Here is a 27,359-nt window from a genome sequence, read left to right on the forward strand (position 1 = left end):
GCACTCAAACAGTGCTAAATATCTGTAATCAGGTAACTAAAAGAGTAAAGAAAAGCAGCCAGGAAAGCTTACTGTGAAGTGAAATAAAACAGGCTAACCAATATCATAACAAGCAATAGTGTATTACACACTTTTCCTAAAGCTGTATGACCATCTACTCTACTTAGGCAAATTAGAAGGGGGAGGACAGAGAGAAGCATGGACACCATGCTTTTACTGATTACTGCATGCGTACGACTTCATTCCCAGCATGGCAGGTGAGCTAATCATACAGCATTCAAATATACCTATAAGCTCAATGCACAAAGCACAACCAGTACATTGCATTATCCTTTCTTCTTTAGCAATTTTTCTTTTGGTAATATTTTCATTCTAAAACCATGCTTTTGTTTTGCTCAGAGTTTTCTGTAAAGTGTTTTGGGCTGCATTTTTCCATAGTTCCATCATGAAAGCTAATACAATTTTCAGGCACATTAAAAGCAAGCATTGAACATCTTTTAAATTATGCAAGTTTAAAAGTGCTAGTGGTCTTACATATAATTTATCTACTGATCACTAAGAACTTGCATTGTATTTTAGATTATAAGCTAATTGTTTTCTGTGTTGAGATGCAATTTTTATCTTCTGAATTCTACTGCAAGAATAATAAAGTTATTAATGTTTAAAGTCCTAACCTTTTTACTGGGCACACTGCACTATGTAATTATGCAAAATTCATTGACATGAGAGATGTTCATGTTTAAAAATGCATGTTTAAAATATGTTTTTTATGTTGGAAAAGAAGAAAAATGTGGTCAGAGACAGAGGTTACTCCTCTTTTCTGCTTCTCTCCATTTAATAAAATAATTGTAGGGAAGTGAATACACATTTCAGATGTTCAGCTAGAATATTCTGCCCTCTAGTTCCTAAGCCAACTGAACAGAGACAGAACTATGGCCAGGAAAAGTTCATGAAACATGCACTCAGAAGGAGCTAATCAGCCTGCAGTAGGCTGAATACCTTAATGCAAGGTTTTATCATGCCAGATGCCAAAGCACTCTGTGCTCTCATTTTCACTGGAGATCAAGCACCTCCCACACTAAAACACAGTTTTAGCTCATAGTTAGGTAAAGTGGAGATGATTTGACTCCAAGGAGGAGATGAAACAGGTGTGAGCTCGCACTCACATCCTTGAATTTGTCCTTCCATCACTAATTAAGTCATCTATACTGCAACCAACAAATTGAGGGGCAGACTTAACAGGCAGATGCATGAGGTCTTGCACACATCGATGGAATATTCCACTAAACATTTAATTTTAGGCAAACACATCTGATCGTGTACTCCCTAATAAAGCCCATTTACATGGCATGCTGAAGGTCTGACCTATCACATCAGATGGAAGACTGCAAATTGTACTTACAAATCTGAGATTCCAATCTCAAGTATCCAAGTACAAGATGAGTGATTTTATTGCAGCCTAATACCTAAACTCCTTTTTCACATCAGCTGGTTTGCAGCTACTCACAAATATAGCCATCAAATTTTAACAGGAATTACTTGTCTAACTTTCCAACAACTGCAAAACATTTAATGCTATTTTAAATTTAATCCATGAAATTGAATTTCAGTTCTTGGCTTCTGTCTGAAGACCATGGAAACTACAAGCTTCTTGATTATTACTTCAGAAGTTTATGGATTTACTAAAGTGAAGGGATAGTAAAGTATTAAGTGTGAAGCCTGTATGACAAAGAGAGTAACAAAGTAATAATTTTCTACTGGAATCAGCCTTTTCATGGTAAAGCCTAGAGATCTTAGGATAATCACTATTTTAGAAGGCAAAATGATTTTCAGGACTTGGTTCCATTTAATTGCGGTAAGGTTTCTCTATCACACTGTGCTTCAAATTCCAGTGCGTGTGTTATTGGTTATTTTTCCCTTCCAAGGTGATGAAGGCTGAAGTTGCAGTAATGGTGTACACAGTATTGTGGAGGACGATGCACTCTACATTTGGTGGTATGGGTTCTGGCAGCACTGGCTTTCTGTTCTACTCTTCACCACTGGGAAGAAACTAAGTCACTGTTTGGGTGAGAATGGGATTTACTGCGTTTGAATTTTAATGCTTATTACAAGTGGTGGGCTGTGTGCTGCCATATTTACCTCTTTTACAGGCAGAAAATCAGGTTGGCAGAACTTTCAATCTGCTTATAAATGTATGACAGATCTAGAAGCGCCACTCTGACTTCTGGGAACAAAAATATGAAGACAGGAAGATGATCACATAAGCAAACACATTTTCTTTTCTGGCTTACTTCAGTATTGAAAATCATAGAATGTTTCAATATACTTTCAACTTCACTTCCTGGCCTGTATTCCTCATGCACTGAAATCCATTTTTAATCAAATCCATTAACTCAACTTCTACTGTAATCTTCTATGGACTAAATAGAAATGTACAAAACATGTTCTTAGAAGAGGAGAACTGCATCCTATCCATAGTGAAGTTTCAGTCCTTTTGAATATTGTATACTATAGCTAGCATACATTTCACTGGGCATTACCCTTTGGCAGTACAGGCTGTGACGATGCTTAGCTACTGGGCTTTAATACAGCTGATGCTTCATTACCAAAAAATATCAAATCAGAATACACCAGACTTCAAAAATATTTTTAGGCATGAAAACCTAAACCTCATACAGCTCCAAATTTAATATTTGCCCTTTTAAACTATTTAAATTGCCTAGTAATAGCTGCTACCTATCCAGTCCAAGTAGCATTGATACCTGCTGTAGTCAAAGAGATGATAGAAATATCTAGGAACAGTTCCTTTTTCCTACTGCAAATGCCTATTTTATGATGACTTATCCATCTCTTCCTGCTTACAGAATAATACCTAACTTTAGAGGGATAAGGTCAGGTAAGACAAATTCTGCTTTCATGCTGTGCCCATTAACACATACCTGGCACAAGAATTATGCATGGGGATTTTCCTCCTCCATTAAAACTGCAATTCTGTCTGTCAGGGAGTACCAGCTTTTTATGAATTTATTACCTAGAGAAGTTTCCCTTCATAGAGCACGAAGAGAGGAAAACTGGCTCAGTTTGGGAAAACAAGAGCTGTCTTTCACACTGAGGTACGGTTTACCTGCTCCTGGGCACAATTACTTCAAAGCCTTCCTGGCACTGAGTGTTGCGGTATGTATCCCGTAACACAGCCTGCATGTTAAAAATAGAATTTGACCCCAAAGGGACCCAAATACTGCTAAGACACATTTCAGCAGTTTCTGTAGTGGGCTTCTGCAATATAGCTGTAATAACTGCAACATTTAAACAAAGGTTAAAACACTCTCACATGATTACTTTGATTTTTAAGTGGTTTGATTTAGTGGGAGGTTAATAAAGGGTGGAAAATTATTTGTGCAGGTCTCATTTAATGCTCAAGACCGTGACTCTGAATTAAAAACATCATAAGCAAACCAAGTTTAGAAATGCGGATGTTTTGTTGATCTTTCAGTAGACATTGCTTCAATTCCTCACTCTCTTCTCTTCAGAACAGCTGAGAATCCATATTTTCAAAGCAGGTGATTTGTCTCTGGATTTGACCCCAGTTTTCATCCATATGTGAGACAGTGACCTACACCAGCAAGTTTTCACAGGGAAACTTATACCATTATTGACATTCATTAAATCAGTTCCCAGTATGGTACTAAGCAGGGACATATTCTAGGTCATGTGTGGGCCACACACCTATTTCATCACGCGTTATTTTTAAAAAAAAAGTCACAGCTAAGGTGATGATATTATTAACTTGGCAAAAAAGCAATTAAAATCTTCAAAGAGTGAACTTTCAAATAGTGCAGCAACACTTAAATGTCATATTTCTGTTGCAAATGTATTTTTAATGATAACATTTCTTTGTAATGTAAATCAACCTCCTCTCAATTATAACATGTTAATCAAGTTATTTCTCAATTGCTGCCTACCCATCAATGCCTACAAGTCCCTCACATGTCATTCAGTGAAAGCATACTAATTATTTGATTATATTTTAGTCAAATTTTGCAAATCCAACTTTTTTTTTTTTTTTTTAACTTATTTTTCCCCAAACTGCATATTATATGCTGATTTTTTTTCTGTGATGGGCATCAGGAAAGCAAAGACTCATTTGCATTTTGTAATTTCAGTCTAATTGGAAATCCTTCAAAGTGCCTTAGCAGGCAGGGCTCGATCCAGGAGATTGGAGAAATGGAAAAATGGGCACCCACATACTATTACCTGATATCTAATGCACATGTTGTTCCTGGTTGACACGTTTGATAGTTTGGGATGAAATAATTTAAGGTATATACCTCAAATGCAGAGCAGGATTTGATTGGATACAGGTAAATGTTGGTGACAGTAATGGGCTTGTCTCCCCTTTTAATGTTTGGCACAGCAACCTCAGAAAGAGCTGCTCTAAGGCCTTCCGACTCAGACTCCGGTGGCTGCCAACCGACAGTCCTCTCTGTTCCAGATGGATTATTCCTATGTTCTCTATCTGCAATGTGCATTCTTGGAAACAATTTATTGGCGTCGTTAAAGTAAGAGTGGTCATCTGGGGCAGGTTCTGTTGTCAGCTGTGTAGCAGAGGATTGAAAGGGAATCTCAGCATCTGACTTGGAGAACCTTGTGGCTATGATGAATTTCAAAAAGGTCTGCGCATCTTCAAAAGAAGACATGTAACCAAAGGATATTCTCACAGAACCAGTGGGACGTCCATCAATTAGGTCTATGTCATCTCCACAGACATGGCCAGCCTAGTTTAAAACAGGAAGAAAAACAGAGCTATTATGTCAGACTGCGTTACTTCCCTCTTACCTTACATAGTTATTCACAAGTCTGTTAATTCTAACCTGAAATCCCATTTTTGGAAATACACATTTAACCCATGAATACATACAGAGAATGGAGAAAAAAAATCCCAAATGTCTAATAGCTACTCAAGCAAGGAAAAATATTGTTTTGAGATGTTTGTCCTATTCTACCCCAAGGCAAGTGGATCTTCTCAAAAACTTACATCAAGAAAGTGTTTGCATGTGCCAGAATAGCTTGTTAGCAAGATCAGTCTCCAGATATATTCCAGTCTCATCTGCATAGTTCACTGAGATTTGAACTGGGATATTACATTCAGATAGGTGCCCAAACCACTAGACTGCTGAATTCTGTGGGAGTTTTGTCGATATTCACGGTCAGAACAGTTCTATTTTATATAATCAGTGGCGTATCCACTGAATCGTAGAGGTTGGAAGGGGCCCCTAAAGATCATATGCTCCAACCCCCTGCTAAAGCAGGTTCCCTAGAGAAGGTTGTGCAGGAAAGCATCCAGATGGGTTCTGAATATTTCCAGAGACTCCACAACCTTTCTGTGCAGGTTGTTCCAGTGCTGTGTCACCCAGAAAGAAAAAAAAAAGTTGTTTATTCTTCAATAAAAAGTTTATTCTTAGGTTCATATCAAATGGCAAGTGTTCCCATTTGTGCCCCTTGCCCTACGCCATCGCTGAGGACCACTGTGAAATGAGTCTGGCCCCATTCACTTGATTTCCACCCTTTAGATATTCATAAGCATTGACAACATCCCCTCTGTCTTCCTATCTTCTCTTCTCCACGATGAATATCTTCCAGTCTCTCAGTCTTCCCTTTAAGGGAGGTGCTCCAGGCCTGTAACTATCTTTGTAGTCCTCAGCTTGACACTTCCTAGAAGTTCCCATTCTTTCTTGAACTGAGGAGCTCAGAACTGGACACAGTACCCCAGATGTGTCCTCACTGGGGCAGTATAGAAGGAGAGGATCACCTCCCTCAACCTGTCGGCCCTGCTCTTTTTAACACATGCCAGGATACCATTAGCCTTTTAGGCCACAAGGGCACACTGCTGGCTCATCATCAACCTGTCGTCTACCAGGTCACCAAGATCCTTCCCTGCAAATCTCTGCCAAATGCTTCAGTCTGTCCAGGTCTCTCTGAATGGCAGCACAGCCTTCTGGTGTGTCATCCACTCCTCTCAGCTTTGTATCATCTACAAAATTGCTGAGGGTGGACTCTATCCCTTCATCCAGGTCAATTCTGAAGATACTGGACCAGACTGGGACCAGTATCAATGCCTGAGGAATACTGCTAGTTACAGGTCTCCAACTGGTCTCTGCACAGTTGATCACAACCCTCTGAGTTCTGTCAGTCAACCTCATTCTCCACTCAAGTATTCCTCATTGTGGCCATCTGCAATAAATCTGTCTTGCTGATCCAGTCAACTTGTTGCTTTCAGTACATATGAAAGGGCCCTTCCCCCTAACATTACTTCCTTTGAAAAATACAGGTTTTAACTCATGGTAAAGCTTTGATGAAAAAGCCCTCAAATACCTTAACAACGATGTCCATATTTCCTCCCATTTGATATGCCCTTCATAAAGTGTGCACTATGCAAAAATATCTGTTGAAGCAGAAGTTTCTCCATCAATTAAACAGATCAATGAACACTGCCACTCACTTCCAGTGAGATAAGCTAGAAATTCCCTTTGATCACTCACCTAACATTAGCTCAACAGTGGACATGGCATTTAGTTCTAAGTTTCACAGAAGGTTGTTTGTTTTTTATCCCCCATAATTTCATTTATTTATGCATTTCTGAATAGCGAAGGTATTTTTCAAGCAAGAAATGCTACTGTTCAATGAATATAAGTCCCGCTTTCTTTCTGGGTGGAAAAAAAAAAAGGCAAAACCAAAGCATATATGCAAATAATGTAAATAAAAGCTCTCTTCCTCTGCACAGTAATGTTGTCAATAACTCAGACCTTTTGCTGATGAGAATGTCTCAAAATAACTGTCTGACTGTACTACCTCATCATAACACTTCTGGAAGATGAAAGATTTCTCTAAGTATGGGTTTTTCATTGGGCTAAACCTGGTGAAAATATTCAGTAATATTTAGATGATACCAGCCTAAATGATGCAACACAGTCCTTCGTATTCTTGAATGAAATAAAAACAGTGTATAGTGCTTTGGGTCCATAAAATGGTTTTGTTTCAACACCATGTTTCAATGTACTGAACTTAAGTTCATTTTCATCTTTAACACGGTAATTGAGTTGAATCAGAGAAAGCAAATCAAACTCACCTTAATTCTAAAAGTTGGGGACACTAAAAACACAGCACATGATGGAATGACTTTATTCTTTAACTATCTGTCTATCTATTTACTTATATTTTCTTTATGGTTTAGGGCTAGATTTTCTTCTCTCCCCTTAAAATCTCCCATCCTTTGTTAAATTCAGGACTGATAGCCTAGGTCACTGAATTTCTGTGTTTTCCACGGTCAGTGTATCATAAAATCATCTCAGTCAGAAACTAACCTGCAGGTTCTTTTGGATGTCCTCATCGCTTATGCCCAGATGCATCTGGCAGGCTCCCGTGTTACAGAAGCAACCTGTGCGGACATGTATGTTGTAGAGGCTGGCCATCTTTTCCACCTTCCCAATTCAACAGGAAATAAGACATAAAAGAAGAACAAAAGACAGACATTTAAAAGTTGTGGTAAGCAATATACAATGTTTAAAGGGTACAAATCAACTGGGGGTAAACCACATCTCTAAATTATTAACAACTGACTGTAGCTGTCAGCATTCCCATATGCACTGAAGATTTTTCAGCCTTGTTATTTCAGCTGAAAGAAAACAATGATGGAAGCAGATAATTACGGTGGCACTAAGAGAAGGGTATAATGTACACACTAAGCACACACACAGTGTATCAGTTCAGACACAGATCCTTCTAAAAGCAGCACACATGCTTACTTTTAAATCTGAGCACCTATACTGGTAATGTGAATTATAGGTCTGCAGCTTAGTGCCATTTAGGGTCTGGCTGGAACTATCACCTATAACTGCCCCTACCGCAGGAAGAGTGAGGCCTGGGGCACCTCTTCTGTTAGCTGAAGGAAACCTTTCTCAACACAAATTTGAAACTGTAAGTCCTCATTACAGAAAATGAAGATATCAGAGTGATTGTGGCATACAAGCGCTTGACGAATCAGCCCCTCACCAAGCAATAACACCTCATTAGGCAGGCACTCCACTGGGATGCTTCCTTCAATTTTCCACACATGACCACCCAGTCTACCAACTCACTGATGAATGTTTTCCTGTTGCTATGCTTATTTTGTGTTATACCATCTACTTAATATTGAATGGGCATAAATACAGGGATTGATGACAAGCTGGCATGAGTGAATGATGTGCAAAGAGAACAGAGGCACTTCTCTTTATATGCCTCAGAGGGAGAAGCAGATATGGATGCAATGGGAGAGTGGCACCGGCTCTCTAGATGGCCCTACAGAGAAGAAATGCAGATTGTCAAGGATTCATAGTAATGCTAAGAAACAAGGGAAGCACACCATGGGGATCCTCTTAGCACAGTTCAGAAACCATGGAAGCACACAGCAGGGATCTGAACACACTTTATGTTGATTTGAAAAAGCAACAACAGCTGGTGCTAATGATAACTGAGCAGGTATAGATACTGGCAGTTATTTCTTCGACAACAAATGATGAATAGGCCTGGTCAGGACTTGGAAAAAGGACAGATGGTCAGAAAGGTACATCCAATTGGCACATCTAACCCTTACTTCCAGAACAACCACACACAAGCTGTGGTTAATCTCTCTGTGCTTTAGTTCCTCTACTGCAAACTGGGAAACTCAGGGTCCTAAGAATAAGCATGTTACAGTTTGAGGGGACTCATATGCCAGAAAAACAGTCCTCCTGTCAGACAACTAAGGCTACATGCAGAATAGCAGCACCCAGAGCTGTAGGAATGGAAGTGCTTACCATTTCAGACCAGTCACTTCCCTAGCTGTCAGCCCATGCTTTACTTGCCTGAACTATCAGTGGAAACATTCAATCTAGTTCTTCTAGGTGGCTTAAACTCTGTTAGCTTTTATGTTCTTTAAACATAAATTCTCTTTACATTGGTTACTGGTGAGCACTTTCCAGACTGTCCCAGCTGTATAACACAACCCATCTTCTGTCTCCAGTTTTCTGAGATCGCCAGCCTTTCAATGTCAGCCTTCTGACAGCTTTGAGTTTGCTTGTGTGAGCTACCGAACACCCTTAATTTCACTATCTTGGGTGCCTGAAAAACTAAGCCATTCATTAGAATTTATTCCAGGCTGAAATAATTAAACCTAAGCAGTGTATAGTTCTGCTAAATGCAGTTCAAGCTAAAAGCATTCAGTGTGTGGGACACAAGATACTCCACACAAAAATGCACTGTATACACATTCTAAGAAATCTTACACTATTATGGAGCAGAAGATATTACTGCTCATGCTTAAATGTGCTCTGCCCCATTAGTTCAGTTCAAAATGGTTCAGCTCTCATAAAGAGTAACAACAAAAATAACCAGACTTGGAAAGCAGAGAAAAGAATCAGACCCAAGTAGTGTTTTTGTGATTAATGCTTTGGAGAATAAACCATGTTCAAAGCATGTTTCTCAAATCAAAGTTATAGCTAAAGTCATCTGTTGAGAAAGATTGCTGTGGTGTCATTAACTTTGTGCTGTCAAAAGACTTCAGTCTGGGAACAGTGACATTTTCTTGACTTCTTTTTACACTTAGATGAGAAAAGTTTACATTCTGATATAACATGGTTTGTCATGGTGCTGGTGACTCGTGGGTGGATCTATCGTTCTGTTAATGATGACAAGCAAGGCTAAAATCATGACAGATATTTCACTACTGAGACTGTACAGTGTTTGGATTTATTTTCTCAGTATTCAAAAAGCTTAGAAAATATCTTTTTAATGCTGTTTTTTTCTTTTTTTCTTTTGAAGAATTGTTGCTGGGCAGCCTTGATTATCCGAATGTATGCAGTGTAATGAAGTTTCCATGACCTAGCTTCAAGGAATTCTTAACAAGATTATTATTATTTTTTTAATCTTTTACATTTTGTCAAATAAATTATTACTGTGCTTTAATAAAGGCCTCAGAATTTCATTCTGACCTTGCCTAGTGTTAAGAAATATGTGACATGACCCAATAACCCTTCTTTGATAACACTTTTAACTATGATGTATATTAGTCTGTACAGTAGACAAAGATTATTGATACATAAAAATGTACGAATGTTAGGAGAATATAGGGAAGTAATGTTCAGGAGAACAAAGGTAAGTTAGTCATAAGCGTTACTATTAATTGAGTTCCATTATCATCAATGTGAGGCTTAAACACACACAGATGCCCCACAGATCTTGGTGACAGGATGCACAGTTTTTTACTGAAAGCAATGAAACCATGTAAAGAATGAGCATAAGCAGCACTGCCAATATATCTGTCCCTTGAACACATGCTTGACTGTCCCTTGGACATATGCTGTACCTTCTTTAGTTCCACCCTAGAAATATTCTGTGTGGGGAGTTAATTTAATCTCTCTCCACAGTGTTACCACAGAGCAAAACAAATAGAACATAAAACATCTGTTACAGTTATTTCAATGAAGAAAAGCTTATTTAAACAAAGCACATCTCTAAAATTGCCATAAGGAGCAATAACGGGTATGGAACTCAGGCTTACGAAATAAAGCATGATGCTTTCAGCTCTGTATCTAACAATGGCAGCAAGCGTTTGGGAGCCAGGAACGTGTTCATCAACAAGGCACAGAAGCATGAATGGTACTAATGGTATGTACACAGAGTTATGGATTCAAATCATCAGCCTTGGTGGTTCTCTGAGTCTAGTAATTGGAACCATTGTGCCTTGTTTTTTCAAAGCTTAATGATGACAGTTAAAGTGCAAAATACATGCAGAATTTTTACAGCATTTTAACTTTTTTAAGCATTTTCAGTCAGTGAAGATCTGGTAGTTAAGCCATCACAGCATCCTGGAGTCTCTTCTGTCCCTCAGAGTCCCTTGGCACTCATTACTTTTTCTGAAGCTGTTTGCTGTGGGCCAAGCCCTGTAGGCTGCTTCATGCTCCAGCACCCTCATGTCAGACCTTCTTGACTTTTGACAAGTAAAAAGTTCTTTTCCTAGTTCCAGGTATTGGTCTTTGAGTTTAACAAACACACGTGAATAATGTCCATCTAAACCAATTTTTAAATTACTTGTCTTTGTTTCAGAGAGAATTTTTGTTTTAAAGCACAGTTGCTGTCCTCAGCAAGTCAGCCTTCAGTATTGATACACTGACCAAATGTTCACCTTCAAACACTACTAGAATTGATTTATATGTTTTTTTAATAATAATAAAAATAAAAAAGGGGGTGGAGAGGGTTTTATTTTTAACATTTCAGTGTACTGTCCTACAGCAGTTTCCTATTGGCTATTTTTCATACTTAGAAGATGAACAGAAATCAGATTTTCATGTGTTCTGCCTTCCTATTCTTTTTCACGCTGTTGCACCAGTAACTCCTCTGTCTTTGCCAAGTGTCTGACTTCTCCTATCCATTCCCTTCAGGACTTCTCTAGAGGTATGCTGCAAGGTGCAAGCCTTTCACTGGCTTCAGGTTCTGCTGCAATAAGTCTGAGGATGATGCTCTTACTGCAGGTAGATACACACTAAGTGATAGAAAAGATTTACAAATAGCATGTATTTTTTGCATTATTTCTAACTAACAAAATCAAAGTTTTTCGAAGGAATCTCTGCTGAAATCATTTCTGTAGGTTCGAATTCTGTAGCTGTTTTTCAAGCGTTATTTTAATGAGTATCATAATTATTGACACAAATAAAAGACTCTTTTATAATAGGTCATGAAGTGTTCCAAAAAAAACCCACACAAACAACCACCAAACAACAAAATCATTTAATTCCAAAGTGGCAGGTGCTGCTACTCAGGAATTGGGACTGGGACTTCTCATTCTACTTCCTGCAATGACCACATTTGTGAGGAGTTTGCCTGTCTGATGGATTTGCTCATTAGAAGAATTTCACTGCACACCACTGATGGCTGCTTATAAAACAAGATTCATGACACTGTGTTCCACATCTACTGGTAAATTAATTCACTGATTCATGGCATGGAATTGGAGAGAAAGTAAGCTAGCTCCTTCCGTCATCTAGCATTAGACTGTAAAATGTGGTTGCTGATGCAAATGCATAATTAATCTTGTTTAATACAATTTAATAAGAAGTAGGTCAGAATATATACATATACACAGGCATACATATATAAGTAGTTGTTTTGAAATAACTTAGTTGGGAGAAAAAAGCATTTTAGCTGAGTTACAGTATCATTAAACTGGTTTAACTGCATGGTTTCCTGTTTTTGCTATCTCAAGGAAGAAATTTGTACCTAGGCAGGTTTTCATGGTATTGATGAAGCTGATCCTCTGCTGCTGACTGTGTCTTTAGTTGTTAACAATGGTTTAAACAAATTGGTATGGGGATGTAAATCTTTCTTCAGTCTACACACATTCATCACTCTCTCCTTAGCAGACAGCAGTAATGTATTAGACTGAGATACTGAAATCTACCGAGATTGCCAAACTGAGTGTCTTGATAATGGAAGTGAGAAGTTTTCAAGAACTTTCTTGTTGATGTGATAATTTAATCTTCTGGTTTCTAAAACAAAGTCAAATAATAGTCATGATTGCAGATGATGGGAAAATTCTGGATGATCTGGAATATGTGGTTTACCATTCTGCAGGAATTTTCTCCTAGAAGATGCCACATACATAATAAATTGTAGGTCCACCATGTATAAAGGAGTAACAAGAACTTTACACTCCTGAGATCAAGAAACTACCAGATACGTGAGTTATGTGACTGTAAGGAAGAAATGAAACACAGTCTTGATTCATAATGGATGACTTCACGTTTTTTCAACAGCTTTTTGTGCCCTGCATGCAGTGATTTAGGGCATGGGCTTATTTGGAACACATATCAACTTTGGGAATCTAATATCCAGCTACTGAAATTGAATAGATTGATGAGTAGGTAAAACCCCCTAGTTATGTCTCATTTGGCATCTCAGTTCTCATTGGTCATCCCAGTCAATCATATTTTGTCTTCTTTTCTTTTTAAAACTTAATTCAGTGATAACAAAAACCCTTTTGATAAAGTGACATCCAGAAAAGGACAGGTTCCAGGAAGAAAAGCAAAGCAAAGAAACAGATTTCTGCATATTTCTAATCCTGACTTCAACAGAGCTTTCCATGTTGTCAGTAGGAAACTGTCTCTTAGAAACATAGATTAAATTCATGCCCCAGCTGAAACTATCCCCAGTCTTTTTCTCCTTTTCTTGTGTCATTTAAATCTTCTTTTGTTTATATTTATTCCCTGCAAATGGCAACAACACTGCTTCCTTACCACACAGGGAGGTTATGGGGTTAAAATACTAATATTTCCCTTTGTTGAAATATTGCTCTAATTACGACCATACAGGTTCCTATACAGAATTTCTCTGAAGGGAGCAGGGAGATGCAAGCAAGGTAATAGAGTAGGTGGAGCCAGGCTCTCCTTGTCTTCAAAGGATTCAGACTGGGCTGAAACTGGACATAGCATTCATTCAAAGGTAGCTGATCTGCTTTTATTAAAATCTAGAAAAAAGCATCCAGCAGAGGCTGTCAGAAGTGCAGTCCTCTTCCTGCTGCCATGGGGTTTCTTTTCACATTTCTCTCCTGCGTAACAAGGTCTGCAGTTTAGAGCCACAGTTTAGCCCTGTGAGAAAATATTTAGCCTCCCTCATTTATCTTGGATTCTGCCATCTGAACAACTGTGAGCATCTTTCTTTTATCTCCTTTGCAGTTTCCTTAGCAACATGCAAGGGTACTCCAGAGAAGTGGTGTCAGGCAAAATCTTCAGTCTAAGCTTTCATGGAGCTTTCTAACCTTGACCAGCTCTGGTGAGCAGTATAGCAGTACACAATTTTAAGCATACCACCTCACAAGTGCCTTCATCCCCTCTGCAATGAGATCTTATAAAAAGCAACTCAACTTGTACCCTGCCATGACTTCCTCAACAAGAGAAGCCTCATTATCTATTAAAACAGACTTGCAGTTATCACACTGAATCTCTCAAGTACATCAACTCCTTACTCTCAGTCAGTAAATCTCTACCTAGCTCAGTGAGAATGTCTGCTGTACTGCCATACCCTTGTTGCAAGGGTATGTCTTTGAGTGCTCAATGCTGTGTTACTGTTACCTCATAACCAAACATAAGCAAAGAACAAGATTGTAATGGCAATTCTTGCCAGTCTGAAGTAATCACGTTCCATTTACTGACATGCCGTTATGGTTTGTTGCATTTCTACTATCTCCCTGCTTGGGAGACATCCACAACACAATTGAAAACTAGTTAGAACCAAGTAAATTAGTGGAGGTTCAACAGGAATCTTCCCAGCAATCTTACTTCTTGCAATTCTGTTTGCATTCTATTGCACCGGTTCATCCACTGTCCCCAGCTTCCTGAAATCAATACCTGAATCCATAGCTAAAATCGATAGTGAGCAATCACTCCAGTCATTTTTAGATAGCTATTGGGAAGAAGGCCAAAAATCCCATTAAGCATGTTAAGAACACTTTTCCTTCCCTGAGTCATCAAAATTAATGTAATGAGTGGATATGCTTCTAAATGCATTATTGTAACTAAGTCAGGGTCATCTGACTATCCCTGAGCAGACTTTCTTAACTAGAATTAACAAGTGCTGGATTTCCATTTTCTCTGGCCCCCAATTAAAAAAGGCTGCACTTCTCCAGCTGCAACACTGATTACTATACATAAAAGAAGTAAAATTTGGGGGGGGGGGGGGGGGGGGGGGCGGGAGAGGGGGGAAGGAAAATTACAAAGATTAGATTTTGAAGAACAACAAAGAACTCAAAATTTAAGTATGGTAGAAATTATTGCTCCTTGCTTTTTAACAATAACCTACTTTCTCCTGTAAGGACACAGCATGAACTTCCAGACCAGGCAACCAGGTCAGATGGCTACTACCAGACTCCAGCCAGCAGTCTGACCAAACTGAGCTAGTAACAGCTTCCAGTTCTAAGGAAATGCTGCAGCTTCTTTTTTCTTCACTCTTCTAATGTTTGTATTCTCATTGCTCCAATTCTGTACAGATGTACAAAGCAGTGGACCCAGTCCACTAGAGAAGCAGAGCGTTCTGTCTAAGATATAAAAAGTAGTATTTCAGGAAATATACTTTCTTCAGTATTTCATGGTTCCTTTAATCAAGTACCTAAGTAATTATATGAATATCTATACATCCAGAAGTGTGTTTATACACATCTATCTGCCACTTCATGAATGATGATACTGACCTATTTTCTCTTAATTCCTGAGTGATTAGAAAGTGCTATTGAGATAATTGTATAAGTGGGAAAAACAGGTACTGAATCTGTCAAGATTCAGAAAGACTTCAGCAGAAGCAGAAGATATCAGCAGCCCATTGCCAGGTTCTTGGATACTGATGTGGGTCCAGCTAAGCAGTTTTTTAGAATATCATTGAAGAAAAAGGAAAAGCTTAAAATAGAACATTTAGGAATGAAAGCAAAGAAGGTGTACATGTGATGAAAAGGTACAACCAGAGTTTTCTCTGGCCACTAAATCTACCTTGAGCAACTACTTTTATGTACATTTCTTATCATCCCTCTCACCATTTTGTCCCATATTACCCATGTTTGAAGGCCTGAGCACAAAAAGACAGAGTAAATTCTATTTATTTGCATACATTGCTGTCTCTTAGCCAGCTTATATTTCTGAATGCTTATCCAAATGTCCTCTGTCTCACTTCTACTTTTCTGCTTTCCTGTCCAAACTCACCTTTCTTTTCTTTTTTCTTTTTTTTTTTTTTTTCCTTTACCCAATGCTTACAAAAATGACAACTTTGTTTGCACTGCAAGGAACTTGGGTTCATTATCGGGATATATTTTGCAGCAGTGAACATAGCTAAGTTTCAGCCTCCAAAGGCTGTGGAAAGGTTCAGATTAAGATGATCCTGTCTTGGCACATAATGAGATGGATAACCTCTCATGGTCCCTATAGTGCTAACGCTTGTTTTTCCCCATTCACATCTCAAATCATGGGAGTAACTTTCACTTGGCTGCTAAACTACTTACAAGAGAATTCACTGCTGTGGGATGTCTTGGATAAAAAAGGATAAATAGAGTTAAAAAGAAAACAAATACTGCTGTTTGTAAGAGGAGTCTCATTTTTTATATTTTATTTTATTTTTTCCCCCTCTTCTTAAACTAGCATGTCAACAGTGAAAGAAAGAGGGTACAGGGTAGGCATGGTGCAGTGGTGAGATCCTCTGTGGCTCTTCTTATGTCTAAGTAAGTGATTTGGTGCCACATTTTCAAATGGAAGACCTTGCTCTACACTTCAGAATGTCAGAAAACAACAAAATAGAAGAAAACAACAGTGAGTCTACCCTTAACATTAACTCAAGGGAGGTGGAAATAATAGAAAGAAAGTGGGTGAGACAGTGGGCAGATGCCATAATAAGAGCAGTCACCAGATTGCACTACAGATTTGTGCTGCAGGGACACACACTGCAAGTTATCCATTGATATGTGTTGATAGGCTTTCCCTGGGAAATGGATGAAGAAAGATAAATTCAAAGTCTAGCTCTCCCCTCACACTATCTGTGCTGATGGGAGTGAGCAAGGACATACTAATGCAAGCTCCTAGACAAAGCTGATCATAATCTAGCTGAGCAGGGTTCTCAAGCCTGAGAGCCAAAACTCATCCATATGCAGCATTGCTGAAGAGCCTTCCCTAGGAGAAGCAAAATGTTTACATAGTCTTTGGCAGCTGATTCCTGTTATAGCAGTTTGTCTATCACACACAAGTGTGAAATGGCAGGCAGGAAGGCTGGGACTCCTAATGGACTGATGCTCATTCCCTTCCTAACAGGATTTTTAGGAGGCATGGCAGGCATATGTGGATGCCAACAAAATTTTTGCAGGTGAGCCTCAGTCATCCAGCAAAGCAGGTATTGTGGAAAATAAAAGCTACGGGAGCTAGCTTCTCAGCAACCCAGGGGGAAGAGAGAAAAAGTTTGTTAAAAGAATTTGTATTTCTCAGTGAGGCAGAAAACACAAAACTGGGAGGTGTGACTGAGCTAGAGCTCCCCAGAGAACAAACTGAACAGATGTTTCAGGTGAAATTCCATCTGCCCATCGCTGCCCTAATCCCTTCCCCCTCTTCCAGCTCCCAAACTGACTTTACAGGATGAAATGTGAAAGGTTGCTGAAATTACTCTGCAACCATCTATATTACGAAGAATATTTAACAGAAAGCTCTTTCCTTTGAGAACTATGAGTAAAACTTAAAATAATGTTAGCACAAAAAACTCCTCATGGCAGAGCTGGTGTGGTTTTTTTTTTCAGATCTGCAAGTGGAGATGTATGTACCATTCCACATTTTGACCTCATTTTTATGAAATCCACTTTTTTTTTTGTGTTTATGTTTGTTGTTTCAAGTCAATGTTCCCTTCCAGCTCTTCCATTTCCTCTTCAGAAATCGAAACACGTCACGGAGATACATGCAAGATTTTGATAAAACGATGGCAACGATGCAAACTGAAGCTGAGTCATTGCTGTCAAGCAGTGTTTCAGAGACGGAAAGAACTTGGGGATATTTATAAAATCATATACGCTGAAAATAGCAAAAATTCACTATAAATAAATGGTGATTTGCCGCATTAGAATTCTGCAGTATTAGCTCATCCCTGAATATATATATATATGACCCCACTTTTGTGACACCATAAAATCTCTTTAATGTCTAGAGCTAATTGCTCCTTCTTCTTCTTCTTCCTTCCTTTATTTATTTATTTATTTTCCCCCCTTTTTTTCTGGAAGCCTTACAAGGAAATGGGAGATCGGCAGCTTACTGCATTAATGTCAATCCTGCCGCTTTCATCCTGTACCTCTGACTTAGCAGGGGTCCTTTGACTCTCGTCCTACACTTTCCAAAGCATCAGCTAGTCACCTGTCCATTCATTAAGAGCAAAAGCTATAATGCTGGAGAATTATCCATTCTGAACCAGGCAAGTATATATGTGATGAAACTGTTTGGTATTAAATACCATCTTTACATGTGGTATAATGTCCATCTTTACACCCTGGGCTTGTTATAGTTTAACCCCTATTCATAACCTGGGCACAAATGTAACACAACATAAACGGCAGACATGCTGTTGTAAAGAACAGGCAGTACATGTTCAAAGAACGCAGATATCTTCCCAACACATTTCACGAATAAATTAATATGAACAGCAAACTACAAAGACAGCTTTTTACTGCAGGAAATCATTTCCAAGGGAAGTATGGTGGAGCTCAAAGGGAAGTTTGGTGCAGCTCAAAGAAGGAAATTTAGTGTAGTTTTAGAGCCAAAAGAATATAGACTTATGGAGATTTCAAAACTTTAGTAGTTTTATTCCTAAATAAAGAAATATTTCTTCACAAAAAAAAAAACAGAAGAAAAAGCTTTTGAAGGACGATTGATATTTGAAGCCTGCCAGTCCCTTTTCTTTAATTGTTTTAATTACCATTTAGAGCAAAATAGTTAAACCAGTAATTAAGCCATCTACTAAACCAATGATACATATAGCATTCAAAGATAGCTCTTCCAAATGTAATACTCTAAAACAGTGATGGCCTTCAACAATCATGAAGAAACAGCTAAAAGAAAAACCAAGAACAATTCATCTTCTCTAACTATTTCACTCCCACCTTACCACCTTTTAATGTCTACATGTTCTGTGTCATAAATATTTGGGCAAGAAGCTGTCAAAAAATGATGCCATTATTGAGACTGCAATCACAGCATCGTCTCATTTCTTGTGTTAATGAAATTGTTTCATTTGATCTTGATGGATGCAAAAAAGGTTTTATTCAAGGATGATTCTGAGACCATAGCTATTTCCTACTAGCACAGCTGATGCAGTGTATGCAATTTGCAAATGCTTATGTTTTGAGGCACAGTCTTGTTAACTGAGGTGAATTACACTCATAAGAATGAAAAATGGATTTCAGTAATAGTAGTCAGTAAGAACAGTTTTCCTCTAAAATGCTACAGAGATAAAGGACATGATTTTTTCCCTGTTTTAATTTTCAGTGGCAGTGCTAAATGTCATGTATTTCACTGCATGCCTCTCACATCCTAAGTATCTTGGACTTAGCTCATAGTTCTGAATATCATGTAAATTATGTAAATCTTCAGGCTTAAACATAAGCTTGGTATCCTCTGAAGACTGTCTATTTTGAAAGTTTTTCCTGCCAATCTGAAACGTTTGGAATGGAATTATAGTATCATAGAACGACAGAATTGTATGGGTTGGAAGGAAACTCTGGAGATCATTGAATCCAGCCTCTCTGCTAAAGCAGCTTTCCTACAGTAGATGACATGTGAAAGCATCAAGGTGGGTTTTGAAAATCTACAGAGAAGGAGACTCCACAAATGCTGCCCTGTCCCAGTGCTTTATCATCCTCAAAGTAAAAACAGTTTACTTCTAGTTTGTGCCCATTTCCTCTTCTTCTGTCACTCAGCACCACTGAAAAAAAATCTGGCCCCATCCACTTCACTCCTGCCCTGTAGATATTTATAAGCATTGTTAAGATACCCTCTCAGCCTTCTCCTTGCTGAACAGCCCCAGGTCTCTTGTTCTTTCCTCATAAGGGAGATGCCCCAGGCTCATAACTACCTTTGTGGTCCTCTACTTGATACTCTCTGGAAGTTCTTTATCTTCACTGAACTGAGGAACACAGAACTGGACAAAGTACTCCAGATGTTGTCTAACCTGGGAAGAGTAGAAGGGAAGATAACCTCTCTCAATCTTCTGGCCACGCTCTTTTTAATGCGCCCCAGGATACCACTGGTGCAGGGAGAAAGAAGAGGGGAAAGGAATAAAGGAGAAGGGAGAGGAGTTCAGTTGGAAAGGACCTGCAAAGATCATCAAATCCAATTATCTGACCACTTCACAGCTAACCAGAAATTAATGCATATGACTGAAGACACAGTCCAAATGCCTCTTGAACACTTGAACACTCCAGGAAGTCTGTTCCAGCATTTGACCAAATAAACTTTTCCCTGCATCCTGCCATCAGCGATGACTTCAGAGCCCAAATCTTCCTTCTGCCTTCTCTCAGCATGGTGCTACAGAGAGCAGTAAGACTGCCTCCCAGCCTCCTCTTCTCCTCAACATCTCCTAAAAGAACATACCCTTCAGCCCTTTCATGAGATTTGCTGCCCCCCTATGGATACTTTCAAGTACCTTAACATCAATTTTATTTTGTGAAGCCTAGAAATGCATGCAATATTCAAGATGAGACTACACCAACACTAATTATAGAAGCGAGAATTAATTACTCCAAACTTCAGCATAGTACCTTCTCTAATATCAGTCAGTTTGTCCTTTTCAGGCTACCAAATGCTAATGTCCAGCCATGCTAGGCAATGGTCACATAACAATTGCCTGTCAGGAAGATAAATAGATTTGGTTGGATGCCTGGTTATAAGTAATTAATTATAGATGGATATCATCCATAAAAGATAGGACATTCTGTCATTTCTCTTTTCATATACTAGCTGAAGTACATTTGGAGTCATTAGTTGGTATCTACTAGTAGGTATGTCAGATAGAAATGTCATCCAATTTTCCCTTCGTTAAAAATGTTTTCTCAGAGTCTTCTGAAACTGTGTTCTTCTAATTCCATTAGATGACATTTGGACTGAATAGTGAATCCATGGGAATGTGCAGATAACAGACATGAGCAAACTACATTTCACATACTAAACGCAATTAATAGATGTATTAGATCTAGCTTTAATTTGAATAAACCTATCTAATTTTAAGGATGTATATAAGTAGTGCCTCAGATATGAATGACGATGAGATTACGCTGTCAGTTTGATGAATTTTGCCCTCTGTCGTACAAATTTTCTTTGTCATCATAAAGAGAGAGTAGACATTTTTTCTCCCCCATAACTGCAATAAGATGACTGTGAATGTATTTAATTCCATAGAAAAGCCATTTATACATATAACACACAGTATAGCTTTGGAAATAATAGTGCTGGTTGTAAATTTCTGAAAGCAATTCAATTGCATATTATTTTAATTAAAAAAAGTAATCCAATAGGCAGTGCAGATGTGACAAGTATGTATCTGAAAATTTTATAGTTCTTCACTCAATATACTCATGCCAGAAATGATGACAATGTGGTGAATAGTGCAATCCAGATGATGCAGATCAATAAAAAGCTTTTTATGAGAACCCATTGTAACCAACCAGCACAATGAAGGCAGAAGACTATGAAATCATTGCTTATTTAAGGGTACAGTTGTTTTTAAAACAGTAAAACAGGCAAGAGTTATCTTTTTTATAAAACAGTGAAAATTGGAAGTGCAAATACAGGCTTTCCTTTTAACCAATGGACAGAAGCAAAATCAGGATGCTGACAGAGTGTTTTACTAACCCAGTAGTGTTAATGTCACTGTTTTTCTTTAAACATTGCAACACATACGCAATGTTGTATAAATGGCCAATTGATTCCCAAAGTATGAAATTCTTGGAACTGATCTTTGGCTAATCATTGAGATTGGTAATACAGCCCAGTGATTTTTATAAGATGTATAGAGAAAAGAGCTTCTTTACTTTGCTTCTTTGCCCTTTCCATGTTCATCAGTGTAGTAAATGCTTTACAAAGTTTTCAAAACTCCATTTGTCAGGCTGCCAAGTAACTGTTTCACCTGATTCCCCAATGTAGATATACATCTCCCCACATATTCTCATAGACATTTCTCTGTGTTCCATTCCAGGAGCAATCCAACTATGCAAGTACTGCTTGCAGAGCTGCTACCAGTTATTGAAAACTTGAAATCAAGGTCGTGAACTTGATGTGTGGACTTATTCAAGAGGCATGCAATAAACAGAATAATTTAGCTGAACTAGAGCACTGTGCTTTTTCTGGCTTCTGTTCCTGATCAAACTACATTACCTACATCACATTACATGAGCTGCATTACCCTACATTACCCACTGTCTGCTTCTACATTGGTGTGTGGTCATATACAATTATGGCCAGTTTCTCACATGATAAACAAATACTGGAAAGTGGGAAGCAAGTTTCACAAAATTTTATTACCAATACTGAGAATAGCTGCTAAATATAGACTAGAGAAAGCTACAGAGAAACGCGGAGTTTAAAGAATTTTGAGCTTGAATATCACTTGTAGTCCTCATATTGAATATTCAACTTTTAAATAAAAGTACCCTATTGGTTACTAATTGCTTTCTCAGTAATATCACAATAGCATAATTATTAGAAGCAAAAGGAGAAGTGAAACCAAAGTGCCTTGCCTGTTTACATCCTGGTAAGACAGACAACTTTCAAACTTTTTATGTGTAGAGTATTAAATCACTAAGATATGTCCTTTGTTATCCTGCACTTTACATTGTGCTGACATTACTTATTAGATTCTCTTTCCATTGCTTCAAAAAAGGTGTGCATATATTATGGAGTGCTATGAAGAAAGGAAACAAAAATCTCAGAAGGGACAATGACAGATAAAACATTTCCATTAGGATAAATAACTCATTGGATATATACCTAAGATACAGACTGAACACTCTGTTACGGGAAAAGATGAACATACCTGTGAAAAGCCGATCACTTCTCCACTTTCATCGAGCACATTAAAATTAATGATAGGACCCTGGACATCTGGATTGCTGAAATTTGTGTCATTGTAAAGACGTACTACAGGTGCCCCATTGGCATATTTTAAGGTAGACAGCACAGTATAGGTGTAGTGAGCTAATGCAAAGGTATGTTGTTTTATTTTCTCCATTCCACCTGCAAAGAAAAGTGTGTGTACATATCAGATACATTATTTTTATGAAAATGTTACAAAAAAAGGTAAATTTTTCAGAACAGTGCAACTGGGAGGCAACTAGCACAAAACTAGCACGACTTGGTTCTTTTAAAGAAATATACAGTTTGAAAATATTTCTCTCCTCCTACAAAAGCTCCTGTTGCACTATTTATCTACAGTTAATCTACTGTAGAAATCTAAAGTTAAACTGAAATGGATTCATGTGCATTACAACACTGACAGTTCCAGCATGCACATATCACTATCTTCTGGCACTATTAATTTGAAAAGCCGGTTTTGCTCCAGGTTTCACTCTGCAGATTGTAAGAATGAGGTATCAACCCTTATGCAGCACAGAAAAGCAAACTTATGTCTAAGATAAAAATAATAAAATTCTAATAAAATGACAAAATACAAATCTCAGTCCACAAGCAATTAATTGAATATTGAAAAAATAAAAAAGTTCTTCTAAGCCTGTTCTGTTTTGTTTGGTTGCCTGATTTTTTATACATAAGAAAAAGGATGTGAACACCCCACTGACTGCACCCATGCTATTTATTTGCTCTAGAGAAGTTTTCCAGAGATGATTTGGCCTGGAAAAACATAAAGAAGGAATATACTGTCATTCTTTGCTTCTTTATTTTTTCTACATTGAGCAGTTTGGGAAAGAGGACTGCACAGATTTCCTGGCAGATGGAGACCCCTACAAGTCTGCTTTTCGAGAGAGCTGCATCTCTGTTAGGTGTCCCAATCAGAATGACTTCTCATTCTCAGATACACTGTGGGATGACGCACCATGGTCATATATGATCTCTGGAATATTTTAATTTGCTACGGGAAGCTAAAACATAAGCTTCAGATACAAAATAAGTCATTTGGGGAGAATATGCCTAATCTGAAAGGATGAGGAATAGCCAGAATAAACCACTGACAAGAGAACAGCTACTGGGTAGGAAAGAAAAAATCTTCTAAGCAGAGGTATAACAATATGATTTATTTAATAGTAATTTATCCACAGAACACGAACAATGAGAGTAATTTTCAAAGTAAGAATTGAAATCAAATGAATTTGCATCTTTATGATAGATAATTAGTCAGTAACAATATGATCTCAAACTATTTTAAGCAATACAGGCAGATTTCTATATCCTAATGTTAAATCCAATCAACTCACTACTGAAGATAGCTGAAGTTTCAGCTGAAAAATCAAAGATGTTTCAGTTTCTCACCTTATTTGTTGCAGTATAATGGACCTACATCACATGGAAAAAAATAAATATTTCTTCTTCAAAAGCCTTATGACGCATAATAGTATTTTTCTGCCTTGGTTTTAGACCCACTAAATTTTCTGTAATGATGAGTGTTGCAGTTGAGGAACATGAATGTTTTTGGTACATTAAATGATCCTTGACATTTTCTTTTAATTTCTTTTTTTAAACTGAATATCTATGAAATTCACACTTCCATGCATATCACGTATATACCTGAAAATCATTTTTATATCTGAATATCTGGAAACTTCTACTTTTTGAATAGAAATCCCTTGAATAGAAATCATGTAATCTGCTTGTTGACTTCTATACATTTACTTGTAAAAATCGTATATTTGGATGTGTAAGAGGGAAAGAATAAGATAACTTTCTGTTGACATACAGAAAAATTCAAGCAACCTTTGCTATGTCACTCTTCTTGAAATTTCTGTATTGTGTGCTTTTTCATTTAGGTAAGTAAGGACAGCAGAGAGAGAAAGCTTAAGAATAGATTAGATATGAGGAAGAAGTATATACTTTTGGTGCTAAGGAATAATGAAGAGGAACAAGATATTTAATGAGATTCTAAGTCATGAAGTACTTTCAAGGAGCATTGCCAGAAGCTAATCAGTGCAGTTTCTAGATGTTAGCCACAGTAAATTTGGCAAGCATCTCTAGAACACTGTGGTCCAAAAGACAATTTCTATTTTCATCGTCTTTGAGAAGAAAAGGGTTGCCTAAGTAAGAAATATCCTCATCATTGTTTAGTAGAAGCGTTGAAATGAAAAACTAAACAAAACAACAACAACAAAAAAGGCAATTGCCAGAAAGTAGCTGTATTAAGAGAAGTGACTGCCTTGTCAGCTTCTGAGATGTCTGTAATCTCCTGATTCAGAGCTTTTCCAAATTGGCAGGAATCTTTTAATGGAAGATTAAACTACTGTCATCGTGTCTTGTTGAAGAAATCTCTTATTCAGAAATTTCAGTCTCTCGTTCACAGCAATCATCCTGCTATCATTTCTATATTGTTTTCAGCCATTCTCTTTTAAAGTTGCTTAATCACATTTCCTTGTTCATTAGTGAGAAGCTGATGAGCCTCTTCATTATTTATTCTGACAAATCCAAATGCAATACCCTGCAGTTGCTTTGCTGCCCCATGATTGGAGAGAGGAAGTGGTGTTGCCAGGGTCCCATATTTTTAAGCAGCAGAATAGGTTGTAATTAGGTTTATGATGTCAAAAATCCTGTGAAACAAATGCCAGCAATACAAAGTTTATTCTGACTAAAAAAGGGGCATATTTAGTAAATAACTGTGATTTATTTTTATTTTGCTCTACAAAATCATCTGTACTGTGTCCAGCATAAATTCTGTGCTTACTTCATCTCTCTTATCCACCAGGTAAAGGAACATGAGGAAAACAAAAAAAGAAAGAACAAATCTTTGGTCCCCAGTGTGATCGAAGGACCTGCATTATTACATATAGCCTCACATTTAAGATGACAGAATCTCAACTCATTGCTCAAATGAGCCTGTGTGAGGTGAGAAGTTAATATAATGGTTTAATTGCCACTGATTAGCATGCTGCATTCCTGCATTTTGCCTACCATCTACACAGAAATCTTGTTTTATATCCAGTTCCTTAGCTTTGAATACCTTGGAGACTCTTCCTTAACTGCCTGTCTGTGGCTAAAAGTAGTAGCACACCTTAAGCCTCTTGAAAGACTTATATCTTAGATAAACCATCCCAAATTCAACTTGAAAAGGTGATGGATGGACTTAAATGCTTTGACTCCCTACCACTTTATGGATGTTACTCCTTACCACTGCACTGTTTCACTAAGATGAACTGCATCAAGTTCCTCCTAAAAATTATTCTAAATAAAGAACAATTTACGAGCTCATTATTTTGGATCAGAATGAAATCTGATGTAGTCTAAAGTACATCAGCTGAAGTCTGTAATATTATCTACAGTATTTATGTGTAGAGACAAAATCAGCACCAAGGATGCTCACAGTGCACAATTTGCATTTAATAGTGACTTCTTCCTGGATACAAATGTAAGGACTTTGCTGTGTAAATATAAACTCCTGCATTTCTGTGGGTTAATATGCCTCTTATTACTGTGTGTGTATGTTTTGACTATATAGCAAGCAAGACAGGATCATATCATTAATTCTTTCTCTAGTAACATATCAGCTTTCACATTATTTATTGCCATAATGAATGCCTTATATTTTGCAGTGGCAAAGTGACTGAGCAGAAGAGACTGACAAAAAAGCTTTTACTTCTGTGCACAGACTTCCTTGCTGAAGCATTCTATTTAACCTATGAAAATGTTATTTAACCTAACATTAGTGACGTACAATCGCAGACTACAACATCCAGGCAGGTTAGCCCCATCTCAGACCTACCATTTCACTGTTCTTCAGTTTGAGTACCATCACAGAAACCAGTACTGCTCTAGTGTGGACAGTTCAGAGTGCCAAGGATCCTCTTCTGCATACTTTGGTACGCAGTGGAATACTTCTCATGCTAGCTAGTCACTAGTACAAACAGTGTAGCAGGTGGCAGTAATGTGGAGAGCACATTATACTTGCTGGTGCTCATTATGTTTTCTCAGAGTGTACTTCATACGGATCAAAACCACACCTATATTGACGTCTTCATCATCACCTCAGTGGACTTTTCACCAGACCTTGCTGCCCATTACATGTTTTGACCATTTTTTGAAGCATAAACAAAAATGTTTCCTTTCTTCTAAGTATAATCAGAGAATAAATATTTCAGTAAATATTTCCTTCAGAAATGCATGTCTTAAAAGGCATCCTCTAAATATATGTTGATGTTTCCAAAGACAGATCGGTTCATTCAAATCAGTAAAGCCTTATTTATTGGAAAAGGCCAAATGTGGCAACTGCTGAGGTCCCATTCTCTCAAAATTCAGCAAGGCAGGAGATGAGAACATACTAATAAATTGCTTTTCCCCACTTTTTTTCTTTTTGGTCTCCAGGTCTCAGTCATTTAGTCATTTAGACATCTATGTGGTACTCTGAATTCAGTAGTGCCATGTCAGTAGATCACCAGCAACAACTCACAACTCAAGATCATGCTTAATACCCCAGAAAGATTAATTCTAGATTAGAATGAAAGCATTTGAAGCCTCAGAAAAGAAATGTCAAGAATAGTATGTTTAATTCAGAAATGTGAACATGGGCAGAATAGTAGAACTATACTGTTCTGTTCTCTTTTGAGTGTAACAAATGATTATACATAAAATAAATTTACA

General features: G+C 37.8%; 1 protein-coding gene across 8 annotated transcripts in view; it reads right to left on the reverse strand.

Annotated features, from left to right (window-relative positions):
- MOCOS (molybdenum cofactor sulfurase) overlaps window positions 1–27,359 on the reverse strand; it is a 203,749-nt gene that overhangs the window by 28,606 nt on the left and 147,784 nt on the right. For all 8 annotated transcript variants that reach the window (XR_014942898.1, XR_014942899.1, XM_085538097.1 and 5 more), the window contains 3 exons: window positions 22,603–22,802; window positions 7,362–7,478; window positions 4,329–4,775 (listed from right to left, as the gene is read on the reverse strand). Coding sequence is in view for 6 of the 8 variants with exons in the window: in XM_085538097.1 (XP_085394223.1) it covers window positions 4,329–4,775; window positions 7,362–7,478; window positions 22,603–22,802 (764 nt within the window). In the remaining 2 variants the exon portion in view is untranslated. The remainder of the gene's footprint in view (window positions 1–4,328; window positions 4,776–7,361; window positions 7,479–22,602; window positions 22,803–27,359) is intronic.

This window comes from Coturnix japonica, chromosome 2 (assembly GCF_054131305.1).
Source record: "Coturnix japonica strain WE chromosome 2, WE-NBRP24, whole genome shotgun sequence".
NCBI lineage: Eukaryota > Metazoa > Chordata > Aves > Galliformes > Phasianidae > Coturnix > Coturnix japonica.